We start from the raw sequence: 11,805 nt of genomic DNA, 5'->3' as shown, positions 1-11,805 counted from the left end.
CAAAATACCTAAATCTTAAAATACCTCAATTTGGATTTTTTCAAACTTTGAGCGACGAGCGGCACGGGTTAACGTCGTTTGATCGAGCTCAAATTTTGGCTATCTCAATATCTGGAAAGGGGAATCGTTTTGTGGGGTCCAGACGGACAAAATTCCGACATCGATTTTTTGCGGTCACCCTAATGCGCACCTCTGCTTCATTTAAGACAAGGCTCATTAGAGCCCTTTCAGGATCAATGGAGGTCCCAGCAGTCGCCCACTTACCCCACAGCAATCAATAAGTTATCCCCTATAGGGTCAGACGTAACTTGCAATTTTGTAATCAAACCCTTTAGTGGGGTGACAAAAAAAACCGATTTACATGATAGTTGTTACAAAAATTGTGAATTGTAAATAAAGTTGAATAAAACTGCAGTCTGATCTCATTCAGAGGCGTGATGGTCTAGTGAATGGTGCAGGTCACATGATCTCATTCAGAGGAGGGGTGGTCTAGTGAATGGTGCAGGTCACATGATCACATTCAGAAGCGTGTTTAGTGGACGACGCAGGTCACATGATCTCATTCAGAGGAGTGATGGTCTAGTGGACGGCTCAGGTCACGTGGACGACGCAGGTCACATGATCTCATTTAGAGGAGTGGTGGTCTAGTGTTGGCCATTGGGACCGCACCGATTGGCACAACTTGGAACTTTTACTTCAGTGGCTTACATAGAGATCACTTGGCCCCATACCAGAAGTCCTAATTCCCCGAACACGCACATTATGATGACATCACAGTGCCTCCAGCAAAGTGTGCAACCACCACCGTAATCCCAACATAATATTTCTCCCACAGTATGATGCCCCTAAGTCTTCTCCACAAAGTGATGGCCCCACAGCTCCCCTATTTATAGCATGGAGGACTCAAAGCCCTCTATACACAGTATGATGCTCCCCATGGCTCCTCCACTCAATATGATGTTCCCTACAAATCCAACAGGCAGTGTGAGGGCTCCCACACACAGTATAATGTTACTCACTGCTCACCACAAAGTATGAGAGCCCCCACACAATATGATGTCCCCTACAACCTCAACATGCAGTATGAGGGTCCCCACAACCCTCTACATAGTATGAGGATCCATGCACACTATATGATGCCCCCCACAAATTATGATGTCTCCTAAAGCCGCAACATGCAGTTTGAGGGCCCACACGCACATCATGACGGCACCAAGAGCCCTCCACTCAGTATAAGAGCTGCCACCACAGTATGGGGACCCCCACACACAGTCTGATTGTGTCTGTCTGTCTCTGCAGGACTCTCACTATGATGCCCCTGCAGGCATCATGTCACCCACAAGTACTGACCATAAAAAATTACTCGCCTTCCGCTGTTCCCCCGATGTCTGCTCCGGTTGTTGCAGTGTGCTGACTGATGTTCCGTCTGTCAGAGTGGTGCAGCTGGGAGCTGACGGCCCTAACCTGCATCATTCTATTCAGCGGCTCTACAGATGTACATACTGTTTAAATTACGAGGATAGGCAGTGCCCCCCAAGATCACGGGCCCATAGCAGCTGCGTGATCTGCCACTATGGGCGGTACACCCCTGTTTTACCCACTTTAGAATGGTGTGGCAGTGCAGAAGCTCGACCTGTTTCCATTCATACCCCATGGGGCTTCGCAGTGCTACGCTTGACTTTTTCTGGCAGCCCGAGAATGAATGGAGGCATCTGATCTGCTGCGTCAATTTCTATGGGGGGATAAGAGATTCCTCGTTCTGGCGATCACTGTGTCTCCCAGCAAGTTATCAATGGACAGCCCATTTTAATAGATGAAATATTGAGTTTATTCTCATAAATGTAAGAAGTGGATTGATTGCTTGCTTCGTGATACATGGATGATATTGATGCCCATGTATGAGAAACTGATTCAAAATGATAAAGTTAGAGGCAAATAAAACAATGTAAGAATATTTTATTGTAATATATAAGTCACAGATAACTCTTTGTGGGGGAATAAATCACATGGAAGCACATGAATATATATTATAACTTCTAAGTCTTTACTATCAGGAGTAAGACATGACCGTGGTGTTATTTGGGGGACGCTCCTTGAATTTGGGTCCGGTCTGCTACCACATGTGCTCGGGCTTTACTGGATGTGAGGGATGGAGAAGGTAGAACATCCAGCTGCTCTAGTGTAGAGAAGACATGTCGGCAGTGGGGAGGACATTACTGGGGAGAAGCTGGTGAGGAGTTTTATAGAGAAACCATTTATATGGGAGCGCATGTCAGAAGACATCAGCATCAGCCGGTAATGATGGATGGGAGCAACCAAATTTTTGGTGCAAACCATCAAAGCGGTAGGCCAGCATAGAAAAATTGGATTAATAAATGGCCCTTTAAATCGCTGCCTGTGGAGCTTCCTGTTGGTGTTATGTCTGTTCTGGATCCAGGCATCTGTAATAAACACAAAGTAATTATTATACTACACGTGTGTGTGTTTATACAGTGGAGAATAAAAATTTGGGCACCCCTGGTCAAAATTCCTGTCTTCCCTAAAATGCAAAGGAGATGTGTCATCCTTAACTTTAGGCCTTTAGAGATCATTTCATCTTCAACTTGCCTAACTGTTCATTCACAATAACAGAAATTTTGACCATATATTTATATCAGGGAGATATAGTGGAAGAATGTGCTGCTTGGAGGGTGACACTATATGCTTTACCTGTCTATCATGACATCACTAATGAGGACAACAAGGGGGGAGGTTAGTTTCTGATGTCAGGGTTATAGACCATGTAAAATACTACATACGTGCAGAAACAAAGGATGGCGAAGAAGAAGATGAGTAACGGCAGACCAGCGATCACCGCTCTCGGGGCGTTCTGCACATGTTCCATCCATTCTTGTAGATCAGACGACAAAGATCTCTGGATCCCTACAACAAACAGTATTCATGTTACCATTAGGCCTGGGCCGCACTGAGATTTTTAGCCGTCCTGTGACTGATTTGTACCTTTGGAGGTAAAGCTGCCGTCCACAGGAACACACTGAACTGTGTGCGATTTTGCGGACTGCAGCTGTCACTCCATGTGACTGAAAACAAGCTTAGTGTCAGCCACACCATTAAGTTTTTAGCTTGCCTACCGTGCTGCAGGTGGGAAAAATGTTTTATTTTGTTTTCCTGGTTTTTAACTGCTAATTCACGGACTGGCCACGGGTCTTCTGACCAGGGCATGACAGCTTCATGTATTTCTATGAGGCTGTCACACTTGGGGTAGGAAAGACACTGCCAGTCCGTCCATTGCCGTCCGGGATAGGTCTGAAAGCCCCAAATAAGCCAACTACTTGTGAGGAACACTAGAATATTTAATTCAACTCTGAAAATTACAGATATAATTTAGATTGTAAAGTTGGATCTTTTCAAAATGAGCAATTTCTATATAAACGTTTGTACCTTTTTAGGTACAGTGAGGCTCGTGTGATTTATTCTTTAGGGAGATATGATATAGATTAAGAGTATGCGGCTGAGCTACAAGACCAGGTAAAGTCGCATGTAGTTCGGCATACCAATGTGCTGGATTGTGACTTCCAAGATTGTGAATCTTTCCAGTCACACATCAGGGCATATTAAATCAGTAATGTCTAATTTTTAGATATTGCAATCACAGATTAGACAGTCTAAAAATTATCCAAATTTATCATTCTGTATCATTCATGCTGTATAATAATTGTCTAAGTTTAAGCCACCAATTAGTTGACTTTGTGTCTTAAATTAATAAGCTAATTAGACATTGTTGGTAATGCATAATGTCCCAGTTTCTAAGCCCATGGAGGACACTTACTCTCTACTTTCTGCTCTGTCTCAGTGTTGGAAGAAAATCCGTCTTAAGAGTTAGTGTTCTCTTCCTTCTCACTCTCAGGCTCCACGTCATGTGGAGGTAATGGTCGGCACAAAATATGTGACGTCCAAACAATTATCAACAAAAGTTTAAGCATTTTTTTTTCAGTAGCAGCAAAAGTGACGCTCTCTCCTCTCTATACTTTCACAATCACATCTACATCTGCTGACGACGTGTCTAGAATCCGGTGATGTCATCATTATGACATCACCCCTGTGTGACATCACAGTTAACCCAGCACAATACTGCAATATGAAATATGAATGATGACTTGTAGAATAAATATATGATAAGATTGGAACATTTATTATAACACGCATGCTTGTAAAATATGAAACATGAATGTTCTTGCAGAAATAAATTTCAGCTCCAGACCTTTTGCCTTAGTTGATGATAGATTAATGAGATAATAGCTCATGCAGTCCATTGAATAGCTTGTGAGATCATTGTACAATTACCCTTACTCCAGTGTGAATATCCTCAAATTAAAGCTGGGAATCTGCTCTTTAAATCTAGATTAGTTATATAACTGTATCTTGAATATGTTTTGTTAGTTAGCTAAAATTTGTGTCACTGTCCACATTTTTTTAACCTATTTGTATGTACAGGTGTGCTTTGCTATATTGCTATTGTACAAACTGCTAGCACTCCTCTCATCTAGTCAAGGTTGTTTTTAACTAGAGCTGGATCCTACGTGCCTTATAAACTTGCAGGCCTAGGCACAGAGGAGCTAACCTTGATAGTGTAGGTTCCCATCTACAGAGATCGCTCCGCTGTTGTAGCTGCTATGAGAAATCAGAGGTGATGTTTGGTTTTATAAAGTTGTGATTTTCAATATCCTAAGAGTTATCAAAAATAGTCACCGGTCTCCTTGACTAATGAAGTTCAGGAAGATGGTGCCTTGTGAAGACAGCCCTGTCTATATGTCCTACTATGGCATAGCACATGGATGGCATGGTGGGGGGGTCACCTCAATCAGGACTTTCCACTGTCAGCTATAAAAGAGATCTGATATTTGTGCTGCTTACTTTAAAGGTTTGCCTGGCTAATACAAGTTTTCCATGGGATAGGTGATAACTTGTTGGCCACTGGGACCGCACCGATTGGCATAACTTGGAACTTTTACTTCAGTGGCTTACATAGAGATCACTTGGCCCCATACCAAAAGTCCTAATTCCCTCAACACGCACATTATGATGATATCACAGTGCCTCCAGCAAAGTGTGCAACCACCACCTTAATCCCAACATAGTATAATTTCTCCCACAGTATGATGCCCCTAAGTCTTCTCAACACAGTGATGGCCCCACAGCTCCTCTATTTATAGCATGGAGGACCCAAAGCCCTCTATACACAGTATGATGCTCCCCATGGCTCCTCCACTCAATATGATGTCCCCTACAAATCCAAGAGGCAGTGTGAGGGCTCCCACACACAGTATAATGTTACTCACTGCTCACCACAAAGTATGAGAGCCCCCACACACAATATGATGTCCCCTACAACCTCAACATGCAGTATGAGGGTTCCCACAACCCTCTACATAGTATGAGGATCCATACACACTATATGATGCCCCCCACAAATTATGATGTCTCCTAAAGCCGCGACATGCAGTTTGAGGGCCCACATGCACATCATGATGGCACCCGGAGCCCTCCACTCAGTATAAGGGCTGCCACTACAGTATTACAGTATGGGGACCCCCACACACAGTCTGATAGTCCTGCAGAGATAGACAGACACACTCACTATGATGCCCCTGCAAGGCATCATGTCACCCACGAGTGCTGGCCATAAAAAATTACTCACCTTCCGCTGTTCCCCCGATGTCTGCTCCGGTTGTTGCAGTGTGCTGACTGATGTTCTGTCTGTCAGAGTGGTGCAGCTGGGAGCTGACAGCCCTAACCTGCACCATTCTATTCAGCGGACTCTACAGATGTACATACCGTTTAAGTTACGAGGACAGGCAGTGCCCCCCAAGATCATGGACTCATAGCAGCTGCGTGATGTGCCACTATGGGCGATACACCCGTTTTACCCATTTTAGAATGGTGTGTGGCAGTGCAGAAGCTCAACCTGTTTTCCATTCATACCCTATGGGGCACATGGACGACTCAGGTCACATGATCTCATTCAGAGGAGTGGTGGTCTAGCGCAAGGGTCCCCAACCTGTAGCTTGGCATGTGGCTCACGGTCCCATGAATTGTGGTTTGCGACTGTCTGCCAGCTTGGTGCATTAGGTCCAGGTCTAGCAAAAAGGTATGAGGAGCACATCTCAAAATGGTGAATTTTGTGAGTAGCCCTGCACAGAAGAGCAGATCTGGCTGGATGCACATATACTGGTCTTGGGGGTTTAGTGATGTTTTAGGTATGGTACGCTGGAGGATGGTACCTGTTAGAGGAGATTCTTGAAGCTGGATGTGACAGTGTGTTGGGAGTCCTTGATCGGAGAATACTGAATGAGGGTATTGTGGGAACCCCTGGATCTCAGTGTACTGTTTCGAGTGATTTTTGTGGAAAAGTTTTGGTTATGTCTGTAATGGGGGCTTTGGTTGCCACTACTTTGAAGTGGCTGGGAGCTGGATATGGCTCGCGACCCTCTCTCTAAGCTGAATGTGTCTCTCACGGTCAGAAAGGTTGGGGACCACTAGTCTAGCGGATGACGCAGGTACATGATTTCAGAAGGGTGGTGGTCTAGCAGACAGCGCAGTCACATGACCTCATTCAGAGGAGTGGTGGTCTAGCGAATGGCACAACTCACATGATTTCATTCAGAAGAGGGGAGGTCTACTGGACAACAGGAAACATCACATGATTTCATTCAGAGGACTGGTGATCTATTGGACAGGACAGACCACATCATTCAAAGGCGTGGTAGTCTAGTGGCAGGTCACATGATATTCAGATGAGGGGTGGGCTGCTGGTCAGGATACAGCACATTTTGTCCATTTTTCTTTTGCAGTTTAAAAAATAAAACAAACCACCATTTGCCAGCACAATGCTTATATTTGCATTGTCTTTAGTATCTGCACGGTTCTGTAATAGTTGCAGTACAATGCATTATCACAGCCTTGGGGGTACAATGATGTAACCCATTTGATGATGCAAAAGAAACTCAAGAGGGTTCTAGGGGGCATAGAAAACATCTGTATGACAGTCCTGGACAGGTTTCAGAAGTCAATGCACTTTTTGAAAGTTATGTAACTTTTTTCTTCCTTTCTCATGCAACTTCTAAAGGATTAATCCAAAGATTTTTTGGGGGGCTTTGCAAACAGTGAGGCACCTTCAGGTTTTGGTGAAGCACAGCACGGGATTCAGTTTAAGGTTGGAATCACACAGGTTTTTAGGGGGGGCTAAAGCCAGAAGTGGCTATAGAGGGATTGGATGATAAATAGAAATGAGCCGGTTATACGTACCATTTCAAACAAAACAAAAAATATTTTGGAGTAACATTCCTCAAAAAAAAAAAAAATTGTGGGTCTAGATACCTATGACGCTGTCAGTTCAGGTCATAAAAGCTGTGGTTGGGGTTACATCTGCACACATAATACAGGCACTTTCCCCCCAATCCGAAACTGGCTTTAGGCCTCATGAAAACACTGCGATGCATTAAGTGTCCGAGGGTCTCAGAGCCTGAGCTTGACAGCCTCATAAGCAGATATTATGCTGTTGAGTTCAGGGCAGTAAACCCTCGGCCAGTACATGGCCCATGTTTCATGGAAGTCAGAATTTGGCATAGATCACATTCACATGCTGCAGATGTATTGCACACATTGCTACCAAAATCCCCGCCATTGATCGGTGTGGGCTTTGTGCAGTAATCACATGGATTTCAGATGAATGTGATAGTCGTAGAAATATCTGCAACAAATCCACCCTAAGAGCACGCTCACACTGACGTATAACATGCCCGAGTGCTATGCGGTGTATTATCAGATCGCATTCGGCCTAATGTTATACTATGGGGCTGTGCAGATCTTTTTTTCTCATAAAGTAGCAGAAAAAAATTGCAGCATGCTGAGAGTGGCTCTGGCTATGAATGATCCAAATTCCATTCAAGTCTATGGGTGCGTGTGAAACATCGGACTTCAGTCGCATGTCAGCCAAATGCACTCCGACATCCGCAGACTCATACAATGGAGAAATTAAGTTCTCCATCTTCACTTCACACCTGTGTTGCGATTCTCATCTTTCATCTGAAAGTGGAAGAATAAGGAAAAGCGCTTATAGCAATCAATCAGGTAGCAGTTTTCAATTTCCAGCGGGCACCTGAAAAATAAAAGGTGGAATCTGATTGGTGGGGAGGGACAGGTCTACCATTTTTCCCACTGAACTAGACAATATAACTTCTAATAAATAATTCAATGACTGTAGAGCAAAGAAAATTACAAGTCATCATCCAAACAAAAAAGAGCACGCGTGGCTTCATAGTGTGCCATGTCACCTTTTTATTCAAGCATTCGGAAAAGACAAGCCAAGCGTTTTCATACTGACGTACAAGTTCTGTATTATCACACGGTGGTGATACGGTGTGCGCATGGCTGTGTGCATTAGTGGAAGTTTGTTTCTCTTTTTGTCATTCTGAAAAATACAATGCACTTTAAAAAAAAATAGTCAAACAACTTTAAACACTGAAGTTAAAAATATTATGCGAATAATCCCTTTAGGATAGAGTCCTTATAATGTAATAATAAACGATTTAATATTGTATTGTTCCCATTCTCGACTTCATATCCCAAAAAGTATAGCGTAAAAATATGTGCCGGACATTTAAATAATAGAATTAGCCAAAAAATATTTCGTTCTCTTATCGCTTTATTCCCTATGCAGCAGCGTCACATTTTTAGTTACGGGAGATCGTTTCCCCCCTCCCCTACGTCTACAATTATGTGGAAAATTATTTGCAGTATGTTTAACCCTATGTAAAGAAAATCTATTAGATCTGTGGATTTGCCATTTCCAAAGATTTTGTTTTTCCCATCGTGTGTGGTTGAGGGTTTGAAAACCCTATTCACATGTATTGTACTTCCAACTGTTGCAGATGTGGGGGCAGAAGCCACACCACACGTCAGTGACAATTCCAGCAAGTTGGAGCAAACCCATATATCAATTGGAATAGGTCTTCAAACATCACAGTATTTCCTTATGAACAAATATCAAAAGTTTCTTGAAGTTACTGAATAGCGACTAACATCGACCTGCAGCCTCATTTATAGGGACACAAAGCAAAAATTTACTTAAAAGGGGTTGTCCGGTCCAAAACGATGAGGTCTGCAGTCACTCTGTGTGACTTGCCTTGCTCAATACACATGTACAGAGCGAGACTGCGCCCTCTGGACGGACGCTGGCTGGGAGTATGTATAACACATACATACCCTCTTGGTCCCGGCTCAGAAACTGGCAAATCCTCGCAGCACACCATGCATCAGCTGGGGGATAGATTCGCAAGTCAAAGATAACTGAAGAAACAAGAATAGGCGGCGCTCACTAATTCCGTCAAACGTGGAAGTCCTTTATTCCATATTCCAAGACATGGACAAATATATTCCGTCGTCCTGCCTGCTTCTCCGCTCATTCCTCTGTAACCTGCACACCGTATATTTGTCCATGTCCTGGAATATAGGACTTCCACGTTTGTCTGAATTGGTGAGTGCCACATATTCTTGTTTCTTCAGTTATCATTGACAACATTACTGATATCGAGCACCTGATATTCACCGCACCGCTACAGTTCTACGGATGTAGGTCTAATTTCCACCATAGAAGCTGTACAAATTGCTGGTAACAACTGATGGATTCAAAAGCCTGCAGTCACACAGAGGACCCCTGATCCCCTGTTTTGACTTTCTGAATCCTGCTCATATAGGTTCTGTCCACATGATCAGGTTTTAAATACATTAGATAGGACTGCTCCGAGATGGGTATACCGTGACGTTGGTGGAGTGGCTTAGTATACATTTTTTGCAAAAAACGTATCAACTAAATACCCTGTTTTTGCTATCATTTTTTACTAGCACTTGCTGTCTACTGTTATATTTTTTTACAACAGAGTATTTTTGCACGTTTGTTATACTGTTTTTTTTCTTTGTGTTTCAGTCTTTGGGTGGTGTGAACACGGTCCAATCGACCTGTTCACTTTTGTGCATGTCACATCTGTTTTTAATCTATGCCTTTGATCATGTACATTATTTTAGCACATACAAGATAATACAAATGTCCACAAACATATAATGACTAGAGCAATCTGGGTGCACTACAATGTATATAAAGCTATTGAAGGTGCCTGGTGCATACACCCTTTGATCAGAATCATCCAAAATTAATACTTCAAAAAAATAATGTATTGTGCACTGCCAATATTATTCCAGTTACCTGTATGCTGGCTGCTCCTGTAAGGTTGTACTCGTATGGCTTGGCACTTTAGTCATTACTATGGAGCACCCGTCTCGACATTATATTTTGGAAAAGCAGATCAAACTTTTTGTATGTCGCATATGACCAATGTGATGAGTATTTATGTATAAACACAACCTGTTATGCTTTAATTACTCATAGTTCATGGTCAGCCAATTCAGAAAGTTCTCCACTATAGGTTATTGTATTTAAAATGCACCCAAAAAGGATTCTCATACAAGAAAACATACATACTGGACCCTTGTCTCTGCCCACCGGTCTCATTTCATTTTCTTTTATGCCATCTGGATCCATATTTCAATATAATATGTAGTGAACAACGCTTTCACCTGGGATATTCCCAACCATAACCAGAAGCTTATAATTAAGACGTTACTAAGTATCCGTACCTTCATATAAAAAATTTGGCACTTCGACATATCGAAACGAGAACATTGATAAAAACACACAAATAATCCAGTGTTGAAAAACCACAGTCCAAAGATAATAAAATAAGGCAATGTGAATATTGCACAGTTTAAAAAAAGTTCAAGAAATACTTTTTTGGATACTATACACCGCAGTCAATGTACTGCCAATGTGCGTATTCATTTCCTTCAAGTTTTACCCCAAAGTTGCTTGGTGTGTATAAGGCACTAGACTGCTGCATAGCACAGCATGCGTGGCTGGATCTGACTAATCCCAGCTGGATCTGCCGTGACCTTCAACTCCTGATCTCATTATGTGTCGCGTCCGCGTCAGGATCCGGATGATACAAGTCACAGGTCTCGTACATATCTGGGACGTCCACGTTTCCATTCATCTCTCGTAGTTGATGGTAGGAATATGTCCAGTCATTATGGTTCCCTCTGCAGGACCAGACCTGTCTAATATTGAATACAGCGCTAATGACAAGTAGCAGCAGAAGGGTACAGCTCAATCCTGCCCACACATGCCTGCAAAACACAATCAGAGGGTCACTATACAAAACAATGAATTGTACACAGACAGGGTCCTGTATTTCTATATTTACATACATGAGAGGAGAGGATAATCTATGGGTGATGTAGCAGAGCTGAACTGGCAGAACAAAGTGACCATATGTTTCCTCGGCAGTTTTACACAGGATGGTAGGTGATGTATAGAAAAAACGCAGCCCCACAATTAAACGTCATGTTCAGCTCTGCTACATCGGTACACACAATGCAATCTCCATGACTGGACTTCGCTCTAATCTTAAAGGATCATTCCAAAAAAAGTTATTCCCAATCCAATGGTTAGAGAATAATTTGCTGGTTGCTGTGGGTCAGGTAGGTGGGGTCCACAGCGATCTGGAGACTGTGGCCTTGGACTCTTAACAACACGCTCTGCAGCCTCTTCCTGAACAATGTGAGGTGTGCACGCTCGGTCTCCACTGCATTGTCTATGGGACTGCCAGAAATAGCCGAGCCCTGTACTCGGTAGTCCCACAGACAATGAATGGCGCAAAAGCTGAGCTTTGTCATATGGATAGAGAATAACTT

The 11,805-nt window shown here is 43.0% G+C and overlaps 1 protein-coding gene across 3 annotated transcripts in view; it reads right to left on the bottom strand.

Moving 5' to 3' along the window:
- Positions 1–1,939: 1,939 nt before the first annotated feature.
- The window catches only part of NAGPA (N-acetylglucosamine-1-phosphodiester alpha-N-acetylglucosaminidase), a 42,922-nt gene continuing 33,056 nt past the window's right edge, over positions 1,940–11,805 (bottom strand). The window contains exons 11-15 of one of the 3 annotated variants that reach the window (XR_012228905.1): positions 10,693–11,238; positions 8,334–8,470; positions 8,061–8,158; positions 2,799–2,922; positions 1,940–2,441 (exon numbers count right to left, since the gene is read on the bottom strand). Coding sequence is in view for 1 of the 3 variants with exons in the window: in XM_073565642.1 (XP_073421743.1) it covers positions 11,007–11,238 (232 nt within the window). In the remaining 2 variants the exon portion in view is untranslated. Of the gene's footprint in view, positions 2,442–2,798; positions 2,923–8,060; positions 8,159–8,317; positions 11,239–11,805 lie in introns of those variants that run through there. The other 2 variants (XR_012228904.1, XM_073565642.1) reach the window with 2 other exon arrangements.

The sequence above is a fragment of the Dendrobates tinctorius genome, unplaced genomic scaffold (assembly GCF_039654945.1).
Source record: "Dendrobates tinctorius isolate UK_male_01 unplaced genomic scaffold, ASM3965494v1 ptg000016l, whole genome shotgun sequence".
Lineage (NCBI taxonomy): Eukaryota > Metazoa > Chordata > Amphibia > Anura > Dendrobatidae > Dendrobates > Dendrobates tinctorius.
Note: the sequence above shows the minus strand (reverse complement) of the source record. Positions and strands in the feature narration are given on the sequence as shown.